The sequence below is a fragment of the Dendrobates tinctorius genome, unplaced genomic scaffold (assembly GCF_039654945.1).
Source record: "Dendrobates tinctorius isolate UK_male_01 unplaced genomic scaffold, ASM3965494v1 ptg000105l, whole genome shotgun sequence".
NCBI classification, from domain to species: Eukaryota; Metazoa; Chordata; class Amphibia; order Anura; family Dendrobatidae; genus Dendrobates; species Dendrobates tinctorius.
The window spans coordinates 10,041,962-10,061,118 of record NW_027361773.1 but is presented as its reverse complement, the minus strand read 5'-3'; the positions used below and the strand labels follow the sequence as shown (position 1 = coordinate 10,061,118).

General features: G+C 43.0%; 1 protein-coding gene across 4 annotated transcripts in view; it reads left to right on the top strand.

Moving 5' to 3' along the window:
• Positions 1-10,900, top strand: part of PFKFB3 (6-phosphofructo-2-kinase/fructose-2,6-biphosphatase 3) — a 63,254-nt gene extending 52,354 nt beyond the window's left edge. For 2 of the 4 annotated variants that reach the window (XM_073589044.1, XM_073589041.1), the window contains exons 4-15: positions 43-109; positions 200-274; positions 547-603; positions 682-806; positions 1,017-1,224; positions 2,817-2,963; positions 3,662-3,835; positions 3,945-4,074; positions 4,166-4,228; positions 4,464-4,528; positions 4,647-4,808; positions 8,779-10,900. In XM_073589044.1, coding sequence (XP_073445145.1) covers positions 43-109; positions 200-274; positions 547-603; positions 682-806; positions 1,017-1,224; positions 2,817-2,963; positions 3,662-3,835; positions 3,945-4,074; positions 4,166-4,228; positions 4,464-4,528; positions 4,647-4,808; positions 8,779-8,835 — 1,330 coding nt within the window. In that variant the 3' untranslated portion in view covers positions 8,836-10,900. Of the gene's footprint in view, positions 1-42; positions 110-199; positions 275-546; positions 604-681; positions 807-1,016; positions 1,225-2,816; positions 2,964-3,661; positions 3,836-3,944; positions 4,075-4,165; positions 4,229-4,463; positions 4,529-4,646; positions 4,809-4,982; positions 5,006-8,778 lie in introns of all 4 variants that reach the window. The other 2 variants (XM_073589043.1, XM_073589042.1) reach the window with 2 other exon arrangements.
• The last annotated feature ends 8,257 nt before the right edge of the window (positions 10,901-19,157 follow it).

Here is a 19,157-nt window from a genome sequence, read left to right as displayed (position 1 = left end):
TTTCTAAATCATACTATGAATTTCTCGATTTTGTCCCCATAGACATTGCGCCTTAGCTGCTTTAACAGACGTGAAGTCTTACTTAACCGAAGAAGGTGGACAGATCGCTGTAAGTCTTGTCATTTTGTGTAATATGGTTTAGTGATTGGTAAAACTCCGGATACTTGAGGATAAACATGGCTGCTTATGTCTCTCGTAGGTTTTTGATGCTACAAATACAACAAGAGAGAGAAGATCAATGATTGTCGATTTTGCCAAAGAAAATGACTTCAAGGTTAGTTGTCACGTGTGCAGCGTCCTGGGGAAGAGTAATGTTGAGGCGCCATGTGCAATGCATTGAAGGAGCTGGTCTGTTCCGTAGCGGTAATCGGCAGTGGTGGACAGAGCATTAGCTTTCATTTGTGAATACACTGTATTCACTTGGCCAATGACTTAGTGACGTGGCTCACTGCTTAACAGCATCCATAAATAATGATCGTTGGGGTCCATCGGCTTTTTGAAACTGTGATTTATAGATCACTAACGCCTTAATTTATTTTTCTCTAGGTGTTCTTCATTGAGTCTATATGTGATGATCCATCAGTTGTTGCCAGCAATGTTATGGTGAGTGCAATGAATGAAATCTGCTCCGATCAGATATGCGCCAGCCCACATTTCCTAATATCTGCAATGTCGTTGCAGGAAGTGAAATTATCCAGCCCGGACTACAAAGGGTGTTCATCAAAACAAGCCCTGGATGACTTCATGAAGAGGATCAACTGCTACAAGAACATGTACGAACCCCTTGATCCGGACAGTCATGACAGGTAACGTTTGGGTCCTGCCCAGGCTTTTATTACCATTAGTTTACACATGAGCCATTTCTACTCCTTGTATATGACTGGACTAAGCCACAGTGAAGTCATAACGTCTTTGAAATGCCGACTAAGTACATTTTCATAAACTGGCTCTTCAGACTTGGTAATTCAAGAAATATAATATTTCACTATAATGTATGTGTCCTTTTCTTCCCACAGAGACCTCTCTATGATCATTGTCATTGATGTCGGGCGAAGATTTTTGGTGAATAGAGTAACGGATCACATACAAAGCAAGATCGTCTACTATCTAATGAATATCCATGTCCAGCCCCGCTGTATATACTTGTGTAGAGCTGGGGAAAGCGAGTGCAACGTCAAGGGAAAAATTGGTGGCGATTCTGGTTTATCGCATCGGGGGAAAAAGGTAATTAATGCTATATAAACGGTCCATATTCGTATTTATTTGACACACTGTGTGATGAATCATGGGTATATAGATATCTATCTTAAAAATAATAATTACCGTATATTTTTTGTATTGTAAGACGGACCCCAAATTTTAAGGAGAAAAATAGGAAAAAAACTTTGGTGCTTCTTACAATCCAGGCGTCTTATTGCTTACCGGGAGTGGTGGTTGCGGTGAAGCGGAGTCCCAGTGTCGCTGCTGGCGGACGCAGGAGTGGGGCGATGCTGCGGACCCCAGACTGGGAGAAAGGGGTGTTCGGATGTGCGACGCTGCGGGTGTTCAGTGGTGCAGGCCGCAGTGGAGCAGGGTCGCTGCTAGAGGAGGCAAGAGTGGTGCTGTGGGCTCTGCCGAAATTTTATGAAAGCCAAGAGCCCCCTCACTGTTTAATATTTGGACTCCAGGAAAATGGCTTCCGGGGCGGCACATGGGCAGATGAGATTTCAGCTCCAAGATCTCCATCTCCCAAGATCTTGGTGCCGAGATCTCCATCTGCGAGGCATCCGTGGCCATTTTCCTGGAGCTATCACGTAGAAGCCGGTGCAGATGGAGATCTCAGCTTTCCTCCATCTGTGCCAAGTGAGAAGCCGGACCACCACCGCTCGCCGCCGTACTACCACCGCATAGCGCAGGACCATCGCAACACCCCCAGCATTGACCCCCTCGGAAAGAACAGTGTTTGGTTTATAAGATGCACCCCCATTTTCCCCCTAATTTTAGGGAACATAAAAGTGCGTCTTGGGCTATGTGCCCACGTTAGCGTTTTTAAACGCTCAGGAAACTGATACCCTTCCCAGAAAATGCGCGTTTTATTTTTGCGCGTTTTTTGCACAAGACGTGCGTTTTTTTTTCCACGCGTTTTCTGGGAACATTGGAAAAGGCTAAAAACGCTCAGCAATGCGGAAATTAATGAGCATACTGCGTTTTTAGCCGCTAATAAGTGATTCCTGAGCGTTTAAAAACGCATGCATTGGCGCACAAAGCCAAAAATGCATGCAATTTAATGTGAAGCTTCTTTTAAGCGTTTCTGCAGCATCTGAGCCGGCACAAACGCTGCGGAAACGCTTAAAAAAAAAAAAAAAAAAAAGCAACGTGTGCGCACAGCCTTATAATCCGAGAAATACGGGGTATATAATATAAAATTATTGTACTGTCCATACATCTATCATTTTTCTAATTGGTCTTCATTAAAAAGTGTGCACTCTAACTTCTATAGCCTTTGTTGTACTGGCCATTGCTGGCCGCAGAATGGGTTAATGAAGAACCCATCAGGGTGCTGGTTCTGACAGCCCAATGAGAGTTTGACTCTGTCATTCTTTTTTTAAAAACTCCTCTCAGCTGATAAATTACCTCAATGAAGCTGAAAGTCTAGGAAAAACAAAGCCTCTAAAAGCCAAGTGGTGTAAAATTTTAATTAAACCATGCTGCAAAAACTGTGTTTTTTTTTTTTTTTAAGTCCATGCATGCATTTAAGTTAAAATCTGAGGTGGAGAAGCCCTTTTAAATATCTCACCTTGATCCTTTAAACCTACGTTTATTCTTTTATATCCTAGTTTTCCATTGCCCTGAAGAAATATATTGACGAGCAAAACCTAAAGGAGCTGAAAGTCTGGACTAGTCAGCTGAAGAGAACTATTCAGACGGCTGAAGCATTGAAAGTTCCCTATGAGCAGTGGAAGGCTCTAAATGAGCTTGATGCTGTAAGTTACTCATCGCATTATTGTATATGAAGTCTTTGTTTTTATTAAAAATGTATTTTCTTATTTATAAAGTGACTTCTGGAATATGCACCATGGTTCTATATCTTTTTAGATGTAGAGTAGGAAAACTTAAATGGAATCTGTCACCAGATTTTTACTAAACATCTAAGATCCGCATGATGTAGGGGCAGAGACCCTGATCCAGCATTTCACGTGCTTTACTTTGCCACAGTTTTCATAAAAACACTTTTTTTTTCTGTTGTAGCTCTACCGGTTCTCTGAACGCTGAGCTCTGTATAACCCCATCCACACTGCTGATTGGCAGTTTTTGTTGTACACTGTATAGGCAGAAAGCTGTCAATTAGTGGTGGGGTTATACAAAGATTACAAATATGGAGGGCCACATGACGGCAGGTTTACTAGTTTTAATCTCCTCCTGATAAATTAGTGATTTTATCAAAATTACAGCAAGCAGCCCAGTAAGTGACACATCACTGGAATTGGGTTCTTTGTCTCTACATTCTGCTGCTGTCTGATTAGGTGGCAATAATCTGGCGACAGGTTCCCTTTGAAGGTGGCCATACATATTGATCAGTTTAAGACTAATCTGTGTTTTTTTTGTTTTGTTTTTTTAACCAAAACTATTTTCTGGTGACATTTTACCGGTAGGATGATCAATGGTTCATTCTCCCGTTTAGGCATCAGCGTACTTCTGTCTAATGTGTATGGCCATCTGCTATAATGCTGATTATCCTTTGCTCGACCAGGGCGTGTGTGAAGAAAAGACCTATGAAGAGATACTGGAACAGTTTCCAGAAGAGTATGCGTTACGTGCTCAGGATAAATATCACTATCGCTACCCTTCAGGAGAGGTGAGTTCTTTCTATTGCTCTGCGGTAATAATGTAGGTAACAAGCCCAATCTGCAAAATACTGCTTGTTCCCAATGAGTAATTTCATGGTTCATGTCTGTTTGCTGTAGTCTTACCAGGATCTAGTGCAGCGTCTGGAGCCTGTGATCATGGAGCTGGAGAGACAAGGGAATGTCCTAGTTATTTGCCATCAGGCCATTATGAGATGCCTCCTGTCTTATTTTCTGGATAAATCTGCAGGTATGCTGCCATCCGCCATGATATTCTGTATACCATTGGCATTACTAAATGCGTAAATAATGCAGCATATCTTAATCTTTGTATTTTCTAGATGAAATGCCGTATCTCAAGTGTCCACTGCATTCAATGCTTAAACTGACTCCCTATGCATATGGTAAGTGCCTCATTGTGAGTGGTCCCTGCATGTGTGCGCTGGGGTGTAGGAACAAGAGCCAGTGTTGGGGTACACCAAAACCCAGGTGTGGGCAATGGGACGTTGCTCTGGAACCGGTAAAGGAAGATTTTGGTGTGAATTAGAATAAAACTGAAGCCCCTTTGCTGCACTGTTCTTTAGTTTTTAATGTAATAGTTGTAGTTGTGGGTCTAACCTGTTTCTCTTCATCTTCTAGGATGTCGTGTTGAGACGGTCACCTTCAGTGTAGATGCTGTAAACACCCATGTGGACAGACCAGAGGTGAGCGATTATATTGACGCTTTTTAGGAATGGTTGCCCCCACTGAATAAGCCGAATGTATAGAATAATCTGAAGATGACTTCTCAGTAGCCATTATATGTGCCCCATAACATTACAGGATTGTAAGAAAGGCCCTACCCCGCTGATGAGACGTAATAGCGTCACACCTCTTGCTAGTCCTGAACCAACCAAGAAAGCGCGGATCAACAGCTTTGAGGATCTTGGCTCGGCTCTGTCCGGCTGCGCCTCTCAGGAGCCATCTGCGGTACAAGCCCCACAGGTCAGTGTTTGCCCCCGACCATGTCTGGCTAACATTACAATCCTTGCTCTTTATAGTCTGAGGATCCAGTGTCGTGTAATAGTGTACTTTTTAGAAATTGGGAAACTTTAGTTCTTCACTTTCTTTTCTGACTTTTGATCTCTTCTTCTTTTGGTCCATTTTTCTCCTTTACAGCCTTTACTTGGCAAGGCTTGTCTGTAAGTATTCACTTTTCACTGTCATCTCCATTCTTCTGCCCTTTTATTAACACCTTTTTAAGTGCAAGAACTTTACCTAACCTACAGATGAGATTCAAATCCTGCTTGTGTGCTCTTTGCTGCATTGAATCTCATTCACCTTTTACTGTTATCTTAATATTAGTCCATTCTTTGGTTATGGCCAAATTGGCTGCTGTGTAGACCTTCACTTTCCTGACATTTCAGAATCCATGTGCCCAATAGCTAGACACCCACTGAGATTAATCTCCATTCTCTTCCCCTCACTCTAAAGGCTCTCAATCTGCCATTCCGTCACAATGGCCACCTTATTGTTATTTAGAAGGTAACTGGTTGAGCGCATGCTGGCCACTCTTTTCATGTAAAGTGAACCCTCTAAAAATGACCTATTGTACACCCATAAGCCCGGAGTTCTGCCTTCTTGTTAAATCCTCTCCATTCATGACTGTTTGGCATGCTTGTTATGTCCATAATAAATGCACACTGATGGCGCACAGAAACATGTCATCGCTGGGGTTTGTCATTCACCTTTGTAAGTTATGAGAAATTATGACACTCACAATTCACCCATGTGTGAACATATACAATAAAGGATGCCTGCATATTATTTCTAGTTAAAGTGTTGCAGTATCATAAATAGGAATTGTCTTGTAAAAACCTTTTTAAAGGGAATTTGTCACCAGGTTTTTGCATTTAAGCTAAGCATAATGTAGAGGCAGAGAACCTGATTCTAGCAATGTATCACTGTCTGGCTTGCTGTAGTTTGATAAATGTAACGTTTTAACAGGAGAGTAGCTCTAGTGGGCCAGTAAACCTTCTGCCAAGTAGTCTTCCATCTCTGTAACTTTGCTCCTGTCAATGATTAGCAGCTTTCTGCCTATGCACAGTGAACACAGAAAGCAGTCTGTGGTGTGGGCAGTGTTATATACACTGCTCAGCATTTAGAAAACTGTTAGACCTGCAGCAGAGAAAACAGGGATTTTAATAAAACTACAGCATGCAGCTTAATAAGTGATATACAGTCATGGCCAAAAGTATTGACACCCCTGCAATTCTGTCAGATAATACTCAGTTTCTTCCTGAAAATGATTGCAAACACAAATTCTTTGGTATTATTATCTTCATTTAATTTGTCTTAAATGAAAAAACACAAAAAGAATTGTCCTAAAGCCAAACTGGATATAATTCCACACCAAACATAAAAAAGAGGGTGGACAAAAGTATTGGCACTGTGCGAAAAATCATGTGATGCTTCTCTAATTTGTGTAATTAACAGCACCTGTAACTTACCTGTGGCACCTAACAGGTGTTGGCAATAACTAAATCACACTTGCAGCCAGTTGACATGGATTAAAGTTGACTCAACCTCTGTCCTGTGTCCTTGTGTGTACCACATTGAGCATGGAGAAAAGAAAGAAGACCAAAGAACTGTCTGAGGACTTGAGAAACCAAATTGTGAGGAAGCATGAGCAATCTCAAGGCTACAAGTCCATCTCCAAAGACCTGAATGTTCCTGTGTCTACCGTGCGCAGTGTCATCAAGAAGTTTAAAGCCCATGGCACTGTGGCTAACCTCCCTAGATGTGGACGGAAAAGAAAAATTGACAAGGGATTTCAACGCAAGATTGTGCAGATGTTGTATAAAGAACCTCGACTAACATCCAAACAAGTTCAAGCTGCCCTGCAGTCCGAGGGTACAACGGTGTCAACCCGTACTATCCGTCGGCATCTGAATGAAAAGGGACTGTATGGTAGGAGACCCAGGAAGACTCCACTTCTTACCCCGAGACATAAAAAAGCCAGGCTGGAGTTTGCCAAAACTTACCTGAAAAAGCCTAAAACGTTTTGGAAGAATGTTCTTTGGTCAGATGAGACAAAAGTAGAGCTTTTAGGGCAAAAGCATCAACATAGAGTTTACAGGAGAAAAAAGAGGCATTCAAAGAAAAGTACACGGTCCCTACAGTCAAACATGGCGGAGGTTCCCTGATGTTTTGGGGTTGCTTTGCTGCCTCTGGCACTGGACTGCTTGACCGTGTGCATGGCATTATGAAGTCAGACTACCAACAAATTTTGCAGCATAATTTAGGGCCCAGTGTGAGAAAGCTGGGTCTCCCTCAGAGGTCATGGGTCTTCCAGCAGGACAATAACCCAAAACACACTTCAAAAAGCACTAGAAAATGGTTTGAGAGAAAGCACTGGAGACTTCTAAGGTGGCCAGCAATGAGTCCAGACCTGAATCCCATAGAACACCTGTGGAGAGATCTAAAAATGGCAGTTTGGAGAAGGCACCCTTCAAATATCAGGGACCTGGAGTAGTTTGCCAAAGAAGAATGGTCTAAAATTCCAGCAGAGCATTGTAAGAAACTCATTGATGGTTACCGGAAGCGGTTGGTCGCAGTTATTTTGGCTAAAGGTTGTGCAACCAAGTATGAGGGTGCCAATACTTTTGTCCGGCCCATTTTTGGAGTTTTGTGTGAAATGATCAATGTTTTGCTTTTTGCGTCATTCTCTTTTGTGTTTTTTCATTTAAGACAAATTAAATGAAGATAATAATACCAAAGAATTTGTGTTTGCAATCATTTTCAGGAAGAAACTGAGTATTATCTGACAGAATTGCAGGGGTGTCAATACTTTTGGCCATGACTGTATTGCTGTAATAGGGGCTCTGACCCCCACATCATGCTACTCTGTGAAGGAGTAGCAATACACTAGTTACCAATTTCCTTTAAGAAGGGGAAAGGCTTTGCATGTAGATTGTTTTTGTTTTCCTTTACAATGACCCTGTTTGTTGCTGTCCATATTTCGTGTCCTTTCCAGATAAATAATCTATAAGTTAAAAGGAAGCAGTCGGCAGGATTCTGCTCTGTAATCAATCTGAGAGCAGCACGGTGTAGAGGAAGAGACTGATTCCAGTCATACACCAATTACGAGACTGCATGCTGTAGTTTCAGTAAAATCAGTGTTTAACAGCAGGAGATCACCACTAGAGGACTAGTTCTTATGCCATGTATTCCCCCTGCCCCCTACTCTGATTGGCGTTTTCAATAGTGAGGACGGGGTTATACAACGCTCAGCATTCAGAGAACTGCTAGATCTGCTGCAGAGGAAATGGTGACTTTTTTTTTTTTTTTTTTTAATCAAAATAACAGCAAGCATTCTCGTTAAATGCATACCGCTGGAATCAGGGATTCTGCCTCTACATCATGCTGCTCTGACTACATGGCAAAAATCTGCTGACATAATACCCTTTAAGCATTATAAGTCTGATGTATTATATTTCACGTGGTTGTAAGTGCGCCATCCTTAAAGAGGTATTCTCATCTCCAAGATCCTAGCCCAATATGTAGTAGGTGTAGTAATATTCGCACATTTCTCCAATTAGAAATGTAGTATAGTTTTTCTGATTAGCTGTGTCGTTAATCATGTGCAGGCATTGCAGGACTTTGAGTATCCTTGGTTACGGCAACTAGCTAACTGTCACTATATCAATGGTCGTAACCATGGATACCTAAGGTCCTGCAATGCCTGCACATGAGGAAAGCGACATAGTGAATCAGAAGAGCTATACTACATTTCTAATTGGAGGAATTTGAGAATATTAATATTACAGATCAGGTTATGACATTGGGATACCCCTTTACTGGTTTTTCTGTGTTTTGCCTGATGCTTTGGTGTGCTGTAACATTTCCATTCTGCCACATGACACAAGCCTAGAACAAGGCACCGTGCATTGACACAGTTATCTCTTCTTTGCAGGGCATGAGTGATGCAGAGTTTCATGGGCAATTCAAGAGCTGCCAAGTCAACAAGTGATCATCTTGTCACCGTCTGCGTTCTGTGCTCCATGGCTGAACCTTACATGTGAACGTCTTCTCTCTGGACTCGAGTGCTGGAGCCCACAGCCGCTCATGTTACAACGCATTACATCCAGCTGGAAGCGCAGATCAACACCAAAGGGTTTTCTTTTGTTATTCGTTATATTTCCAACCAAGAGTTGAGCGAGGAGCCTCCAGATCATTTCAGTTTGCGGGCCGCACAGCTGGAACGGCTCGTACGCCACCCAGTCTCATCTTCTGTTATGTTTGACTTGTTGATATATATATATATATATATATATATATATATATATATATATATATATATATATATATATATATATTATTTTTTTTTTTTTTTTTTTTTTTTTTTTCTAATTTTTGTTTTGATTTTTGCATACTTTGTTTAGTTGATTTTTTTAGTTTGTTGATTTAGATTTCGGCCAAACTACTTTAAATAAAGGCCTAGAAATAAGGTAGATGATGCTCTGCCTTCCCCATGCTGCAAAGTACTATGCCCTGCCACTTTCTGAGATATTGAGTATGCCTTCCATCTGTCCCTGCTCCATTCTGCGTGATATTCTCTGGGGTGTACGGTGCAGCTCCAGATGACTGGTGTGAAAATGCTGCACCTACAAGATCAGTTACATCATAAGGTTTACACCTTAGTCTGCAAATCTTCAGGGCTGACATTGACATTATGTATTAGATGACGGTCTCTGCTCTTGCAGCCCTATGCCAACTTTGTGCTACTACCTAGGCCGATCTGCCCAGCTATGTGAGCCATATATCACATGGCCTCTATATACCAAAGTGTGACTATCGCCATAAAAAGCCCCATTTTTTCGCTCCCCCCCCCCCCCCCCCCCCAAAGCTGCTAAAGTCTTCATTATGTCCCTCAACGGCTCATATCATTCAGTTTTTTTTAAAATTTTTTTTTTTTATTCCAAATTCCTGCAGAGCAAAATGATAAAAATAAGAAAAATAAGCATAGGGAGGATTCTATTTTTGTACGGTTTCACTTTATCTCAAAGATGCATATTTGCACTTTAATGTTTGACAGGGTTGTGAGGCTCGGATGATCAGATGGCATGGACTGATAAAGGAAAGGACGGGGGGGGGGGGATTGTGTTTTATTAAGACGCATGGTTGTGTCCGACAGCTGGAAACGCAACAGTTAACTGGCGCTCAAATGCTGATGTGAATCGCAACGAGACACCATTACTGTTGCGCTGGGACTGATTTATATGGGCTGCACAGTAACATTACATAATCCCATAGAGAAGTGTGTGATATGTGGTGTAATGGGCCACCGCCAACTGTCGTGGCCCCGCACACCTGCATTTGATTGTTTCCTGTGTGAGTAACTGTATTTGACTGGAAAATGTCCTGTTCTTTTTTTTATTTTTTTTTTTCTCCTTTTATATATATTTTGTAAAAAATATTTTTTTATAAGTTGCTGTAAATTCTTCAGTTTTCTAGAAATGAGAATCGGACACTTTAAAATGTTCCAATCGGCCTCTGGATAGCGCATGGATTACTTGCAGCCATAGATCTACACATATTCTGCACACAATTCGATGATTTCTGGGTCCAACTTTCTCTTGTGTTCACCCCAAGGATACAACGACTAATGGCACTGTATGGACTTGTCAGCACAGGAAACTAAATCTCTTAATACCCCTAACAGGAGGGTTTAACATTTTGTGTTGGTGCTCGTTATCGCTGTGTCTGGGTGCCCTTTACTATCAATAACTGTGTATTTTTTGTTGGGCTGTCCTCAAACATGTTAACTTGGAAACTATAGAAGTTAATCGTTACTGAAGACCCACATTCTATTTTTATTTTTTTATTAGACTTTTTGTAATTTTAATGTTTTAGTATGCTATTTATTTATTTAATGTTGGAAGTTTGACTTTGTTTCCATTATATTTGTTACATGTTAATTATGCTTGTATTTGTCTGATCTGATTGCCTAAGAGAAGCTATGCCAGTTACTATGCCTTTCAGAGATTTGTATATTTTGCTGTTTCTGGACCAATAAAATTTAAACCCTTATAGAACATTTGTTATGTGGCTTATGTTTATATTACCATTCTTTTTTTTTTTATTTATTTTACGCACTTGTATAGTGTCTTGTATTAATTCTGCAGCGCTTTACAGACATTATTGGGGCTGTCCCCATTGGGACTCACAATCTAAATTCCCTATCATCAGTATGGTTTTTGGAATGTGGGAGGAAACCCACGGATAAAAACTCATTGAGGAGACCATACAAACTCCTTGCAGATTTTTGTCCTCGGTAGGATTTGAACCCAGGACCCCAGCGCTGAAAACAACTTATATATTCAAATTCTCGAATTCTGTAACTTGCCCTCCACTGTTTGTCTGTTCTTGCTATTTGTCAACAGCCGGACAGTGCTAACCACTGAGCCACCGTGCTGCCTCAATGATCCGTGGGGCCGTTCACATGCAGTGGATGGGTGAAGCGTTTTAATTTTTCATACGTGAAAATCTGACGCAAAACAAATGACATTTGTACAGTGTTTTGTATTCCAGAAAAATAGCATTAGAGCCGGCTGTGGTCAGTGTTGGGGCATGTGCTGAGCAGTGACTGGAGTGGAGTCTTCTGCACCCCTATGACTCAAAGCCCAAGGTTTCTGCTATATTAATTTCCTCCCTGCAGCAGGCTCTCAGTGCGGGTGCTTGGCAGCTTCAGAATGCTGTTAATCTGCAGGCTAAGGCCGGTTTCACATTAGCGCTTTTTCAGCGCGCGCACGGCCGGGGGTAGCTCCGCCCCCGAGCCGGCTCTCTGCCCGGCGTGCCCGCCCCTTGCTTGTAGCGCCGCCTACTAGCGGACAGCGGCGCCTGCGATCGGCGCACCCTATCTTTAGCATAGGGTGCGCAGGCCGTGCGCTAGTTGCGCTTTGACCTGCGCTGCGCACTTTTGACGGTGCGCCGTGCGCGCCAAAATCCGAAAAGTTTGATTTTGGCGCGCACGGCGCACCGTCAAAAGTGCACAGCGCAGGTCAAAGCGCAACTAGCGCACGGCCTGCGCACGATCTGCGCACCCTATGCTAAAGATGGGGTGCGCCGATCGCAGGCGCCGCTGTCCGCTAGTAGGCGGCGCTACAAGCAAGGGGCGGGCACGCCGGGCAGAGAGCCGGCTCGGGGGCGGAGCCACCCCCGGCCGTGCGCGCGTTGAAAATGCGCTAATGTGAAACCGGCCTTATAGGTGTTTTTATTTATATGACCGGCTCTTTTAATACTTTTCCTGAAGTGGCCACAATGTCATTTTATTTTTATTTTTTGTATTTTTTCCCCTACAAAATTGCACAGCAATTACAATATTTTATTGGTAACACATGGGTTCTGCAAAGTGTAAGATTTAAAGAGGTGGTCCACTCCACTGTATAATGCCCCCATTGATTTATACCTTTTTAACAAAGTATTTTTGTAATTCCCTTCTGCTGCCATAGGTGCCTGTGAGCGTCGCTATCACTGCTCGCTCCGTCCGCATCACGAGACCTCCCCTCGGCTGCAACAGCCACTGACATCTGCTGATGTTACGTCAACTTCCGGATTACCTCGATTCACCTAGGCGTGATTCAGTCGCACGCACCCACGATTGGGCTGTGGGTGACGTGTCACCGCACATCATGGCCCAGTATCCAGTGTGCGCCTGCGGCCGATGAAAGAGCAGAGAGGGAAAGTACACTGGATACTGGACTGTGACGTGCAGTGAAGCGCCGCCCACAGCACCGTTAATCGGATGGGTGGGGTGTACGACTGGGTCACAGCTAGGTGAATCTAGGAAATCCAGAAGTTGATGTGACGGAGGCTGAAGCAGCTGGTGTCACGTGATGCGGACTGAGCAAGCAGTGATAGCGCCACGAACAGGTGAATATGGCAGTAGAAGCCCCCCTATATTAAAATCCTATCAGGCAGAACACAGAGCCTTCTGTGTGGACCACATGCAATACTATGAGACTCGCATAAAGAAGATCTCGGAGAGCTGCGAGATGCAATATATAGAGGGTTGGCAGAGTGAATTAGAGAACTCCCAGAAACGCACTACCGGTCCCTGCGGAGGGACTATACTCTGAGCCCATATCTGGAGAGGTTACATTACCCCAAAGACAGGCAGTCCCTGAGTTTATACAGACTGAGTGCCCACAGTCTAGAGGTGGAAGCAGGGCGGCACCGACAGACATACAAACCACGGGAGAACAGACTGTGCCAGCAAGGGGCACTGGAGAATGAGGCACACTTCCTGCTTCACTGCAACAAATACTCAGCAGTGAGGGCCTCCCACATCCAGAGACTTTCCATTCACAACCCAGACTTCCCATCCATGGACGAGGAGAGGAAACTGCATCCTCCTGGGGGAAGAGGAATCAACAGTGGAGATCACCGCATAATACGTCGTCATATGCTGAGAGGAACTTAAAACCCCCAAATGGACGACTATTTCCCAAATTGTGCCCCCCAACAACCCATTCCCCTCCCCTGTCACTTCGATTTTCCTTGCGATGGCAACACAATGTATTTTAGTCCTGCCAATAAAGCCTATTTGAGTTTTAGTTTAGAGGATCTCATAAGATTACACTAAGGCCGGGGTCACACTTGTGAGAAACGCGTACGAGTCTTGCGTCTCAGTACTCAATACCGGTAGTGCCAGGTATTGAAACCTGAGACTCGTGCGCGTTTCTCACAAGTGTGACCTCGGCCTAAGAATGTGTACAGCCCCCTCCTGCAGAACATAATTTCTATCAGCCCCTCTATATACAGGCCCCTTCTGAAGTACATCACTCCTCTCAGCCTAATCCTGCAAAACATCACTTCTCTCATTGCCTCTATATACAGTCCTATCTTGTAGTACATCACTCCTTTCAGCTCCTATATAGTCTCATTATGCAGACTACAGAGTCTTCTGTGTGGAAAAGAAGTTCATTATCTCAATGCAATACCATGAAACTTACAGAGGATCTCATAGGATTACACTGAGAAAGTGAGTTCCAGTCTAGACATAAGACATCCCTTCAGTGTACTCCAATATACACTTGGATGTAAAAACATCACACTCTTCCCTTCAGTGTCCTCCATGTCCCAAAGAAACGCCCTTCTCTATATATACACTCACTTTCTGTGATACATTATGCCTTTCTGCCCCTCTATATACAGCACCATCCTGCAGTACATAATTTATCTTAGCCATTCTAAGGGTCCCGTTTCATGTTTAACGATGCGACCTGGTAGGGATCGCTGGTGCGTTGCTAAATGATCGCTAGTAAGCTGCCAAACAGGCAGATCTCTTCAGCAAAGCAGCAACGATCCAGCAATCAAACACAGCGATGCGCGCTGGCCAGCGGGACGATGACGACAAAAAAATGGGCCAGGACATTCCTGCATGATCAGCGATATCCAGCAGAGGGGCCGGTCTCTGCTGTGTGTCACATGTAGCGAGATCCCAGGCGGGATCGCTGGTGCATCCAAATCGGTGACGCATTAGCGATCTCGCTAGCAATCTCGCTATATGAGACGGGGCCTTAAGTGCAACCTCATCTTGCAGAACATCACTCTTATCAGCTCCAAAATAAGCAACCCCATCCTGCAATACATCATGTTTGTCAACCCCTCTATATACTGTCCCATCCTGTTTAACATCACTCCTCTCAGCTATGTATATAGCTCCATCCTGCACAATATCTCTCCTCTCAGCCCCATCCTATAGTATATCACTCCTCTCATCCCCTGGATATATACCATCCTGGAGAAAATCACTCATCTCACCCCCCTATATACAACCCCTTCATGCGAAATATCACTCATCTTAGTCCCTCTATGTACAACCCATTCCTACAAAACATCACTTTTGCTCAGGCTCCTCTATACACAGCCCCCTCCTGCAATACATCATTACTTTTATTTAATCTGCATACAGCCTCATCCTGCAGAACATCAATATTCTCAATCCCTGTATATACAGTCCCATCCTTCAGTGCAGCGCTCCTCTCCGCTCTCTATATGAGGAGAAGGGAAGGCTCTTTGCCGGTTATAACTGACGATTATTGCTGCAGCCACCTGACACACTGAGCGCCACCAAAAGATGAGCAAAACAGCTGACTACTGCTGACAGAGGTGCTCTGTGTGACTGCTGAGACCCCTCAGTGGCCCATTTTTCCTCCCTGCTAACTGCGCCTGGGCACATACCCCATCTACTTCTCCTAGGTACGTCATTGTCCAGCAGAATTAAATTGTACAAAATATGCAAAGTATGAATAGGGCCTATCTCTGAGAGATTACAGAGGTTTTCCTAAAACAGAATGTTGCTTTTATAGTTATATAATTAATTTAAATGATATTATTGTATGCACAATCAAAAATGGAAAATGTAGCAAATAGCCTTGACTTAAAATATTCTACCACTTTAAGTCCCTTCCTGACAAAAATGCGAGACATGTACAGTAGATGATAACACACACCAATGAATATGGCGTTATCCTAAAGTAAAAATAAGATTTTCACCTTTTTTCTTGTTCCCAGTAAATATCCAAATGTTCTGAATATATGGGTTTGATAAAGATCATATAGGTCGAAACGCGTAGCCTTTGCTTCATCTTGGTCTGGTGTGATTATATGGAGAGCTTCATTATGTGTCATTTTATCTATACTCAATAAAAGAAGATTTTTATGCAGCTGGAGCGAACTCTCTTTCCTTATACTACATGACGTTGGTCTGCACGAAGCTCCGAGTACCTGCAAGCGTCTACCGGTGAGCTGGCTTTTCCATTATCATTATTACTAGTTTCAGCTATGCATGCAGCTGATTTAAAATCAGGCAAGTCAGCTTGTAACAAGGTCATCTCGTAACCCTATTATGTGTCGGGTCAATTTTATGTGCTTGCTGAACTTCTACTCATCAGATTAGTCAAATGGGTTATCAAAACGTTGACATCTGAAGGAGGAGTGTCTTCGGCGTGCTCGAAAAATACGTTTGAGTCCCTGCGGCTATGTGTCTCATGGCTGTTCGACAGCCGCAACACATGCAAGGGTCGTCTAACAAACAGGCAATCCCTGCATTTGTTGCGGCTGGTCAACAGCCAAGAGTCATGCAGGTGCGGGGACTCATAAATATTTTACGAGCATGTCGAGATCACTCGGTTAGCACCCGAGCATGCTCCGATAACACCTTATCCGAGAACGTTCTCTCATCACTAGCAGCAACCTGTCCACCTCAGATGTGCGGGATGAGCGAACCGGGTCCATGTGACCCTTTCATCTGACTGTAGACCACCACGCTATATGATCATATGATAGTAAACGAAGAAAATCCAGAAAGTGATGACAGAGGCATGATATAGATTCCTTCTAGCCAAGGGTAAATATGACTAAGCTGTCATAAAAATAAGATCACTAGTGTTCAGATAGACATTGCCAACAAATACAGATGTTCAGCTGCAGCCTGTGGCCAGCAGGGATTCTTTTTTTTTCTTCTGAGGAAAGTGCCTATGTGACTGCAGTCAGGTTCGCACTAACTAAACATTACCTCAGTTCTAGTCCTGGAAGTGGAGGAGGGCTACTAGTGTGTGACTGGGCAAACAGGCTAATGGCAATTAACAGCACCTCTATGTGAGCGCAGCTGGGCTGAATTATAGATGATGTTATTCCTTCTGAAGCCATATGTCGCTTTGCTTTTCCTATCTACAGAGGTCCTTGTTTGCTGTATACATCTACACAAAAAGACTTTGCTAAATAATGCTGGGTGAAAAGACGGAAAACAGCTGAGGTTGTAGTCTGAAAAGAAAAATAAAATCTGAGCTGCAGTTTCCTGCACAGCTGACATCCAGGAGTACCACTGTGCTGTGAAAGACAGTGATGGGACACATCACTAAACGCTTCCTTAATTTCAACAATCACAGGCTCCTAAAAGTTTAGTTCCCAAGCAGTTTCTATAATGCGGTCATCATCAATATCCCCTTTCAGGCTGGGGTCAGACTTGCAAGAAACTCGCACGAGTCTCACATCTTAATACCCGGCACTGCCGCCGGCACTCAGGACCGAAGTGTGCAGCGGCAGTGTCGGGTATTAAGATGCAAGACTCGTGCGAGTTTCTCGCAAGTCTGACTCCGGCCAGAGAGAAAATGTGCTACCGACAACTATTTTGGTGGTGTGATTGGGAAGATGCGCAGCCAACATCATTTTGGTGGTGTGGTTGGGAAGATGCGCAGCCAACATCTATTTTGGTGGTGTGGTTGGGAAGATGTGCTGTCGACATCTATTTTGGTGGTGTGGTTGGGAAGATATGCTGTCGACATCTATTTTGGTGGTGTGGTTGGGAAGATGTGCTGTCGACATCTATTTTGGTGGTGTGGTTGGGAAGATGTGCTGTCGACATCTATTTTGGTGGTGTGGTTGGGAAGATGTGCCGTCGACATCTATTTTGGTGATGCAATTTGGAAGGTTTGCTACCAACAACTATTTTGGTGATGCTATCAGGAAAATGTGCTGCCGACAACTATTTTAGTGATGCAATTGGAAAGATGTGCTCTTGACCACTATTTTGGTGATAAGATTGGGAAGATGTGCTGCTGACATCTATCTTGGTGATAAGATTGGGAAGATGTGCTATTGACAGCTATATTAGTAATGCAGTCGACTGACAAGAAAGCCTTTGCTTGTTCATTGTCTTATCACTGGTGTTACAATTACCAATAATTATGAATTAATGTTCTTATTTATGGTGCTCGTTTGCCCTATTATTGACCTTGCAAAAGGGCTGTATTAAAAGCTTCAAATATTAAACAGCTGCAAAAAATGTAGAGGAATTATTGTCAGAAACTAATATACAAATGAAATGTCAGTTGTTGATTCTTCCCAAGGTGGTAATGCTAGGCATTAGAGAAACATTTCCTTTTTCCACAAAATATTATATGGAATATGTAAATTTTGGTTATATGAATATGTTATTATTCCCATTATGTATTGTCACATGTGCGCAGTGTGAACCTGCTCTCATCCGTGAAGAGCACAGGGCGCCAATGTCGATTCTCAATCTTGGTGTTCTCTGGCAAATGCAACTCACCCTGCATGGTGTTTAGCTGTAAGCACAACACCCACTTATGGACGTCGGGTCCTCATCTCACCCTCATATAGTCTGTTTCTGAAAGTTTAAGCAGTTTGAGGTACCTCTGACGAAACCGCAGAGGCTGTGAAACACGCGTCGAGGTGTGAGCTAGCAGTACACACATCCCTTGCATTATGGCTACATGTACAAACATTTTTACTGATGCATGACTTTATGTGCCTCCATGGTGTCACTTTGATCATGGTGTCACTACTATCATAAGCTGATTTAGTCTTCTAAAATCAGTAGATCAATTATTTACCTATGCCGTTCTGCAAATAAGGTATACAGACATTGATTCTCTAGATATAGAAATACTTTTTATGGCCTTATCAGCTTTCACCAACACGTGTTATGGAAACTATACAGCATGCAGTTCCACAACCTCAGAGAGAACTTAGAGCAGTGTATACACCTGTAACATATTTCTTAGCCTGTGCATAAAAGCGCGGACCATACAGATCAGCGACTTATTAATCATAGCATTATGATGTAGCATTGTAGAACGACAGTTCATCAACTTAATGCTAGAAAGGCTTGACATGTAGCAGCAGTTATACTGTATGCGCTTTTAACTGCATTCAATAAACTTCTGATTTTTCAGAGGAACATATGAAGCTGTTGATTTATTTCCTCTGAGCAGCTCTAATATTAAAGAGATTTTTCAAGGTCACCAAAATTAGGTAGTTGAAGGTATGACACCCAGTACCCCACCAGATGGCTATGTGCAGCTCCTAATGCTGCTGAATGTACACGTTTTGCAGATGAGGACCGCAGAGCTCCAGACACTGTATAGTGACTTCTCCCTGATGCTGCAGCACGTTTACCATTGAAGTGAATAAGAGCTGAGCTGCAGTACCAGGGAACAGCCACCACACAGAGTATGGAGCTCTGCTTTTTTAAACTTGTTACACTGTGTACATGCTGCCATTGTGGGAGCTGCAAACAGCCAATCAGTGGGGTGCTGGCTGATGGACTACCACTGATCTGATATTGACCTATTTTAAGGATAAGCCAGCAATATAAAAAAATCCCGGAAAATACACCTAAAGGCCCCAAATAGTTTAAATAACTTTTTTTTTAACCTGTTGATCTCGGTGAGATCTACCATCCTTTTTTTTTTCTTTAAATAAAACCGTCTTTATTGAACAATAAACCATGGGTAAATAAATTGTTCAGAAGCATTAGAGAAG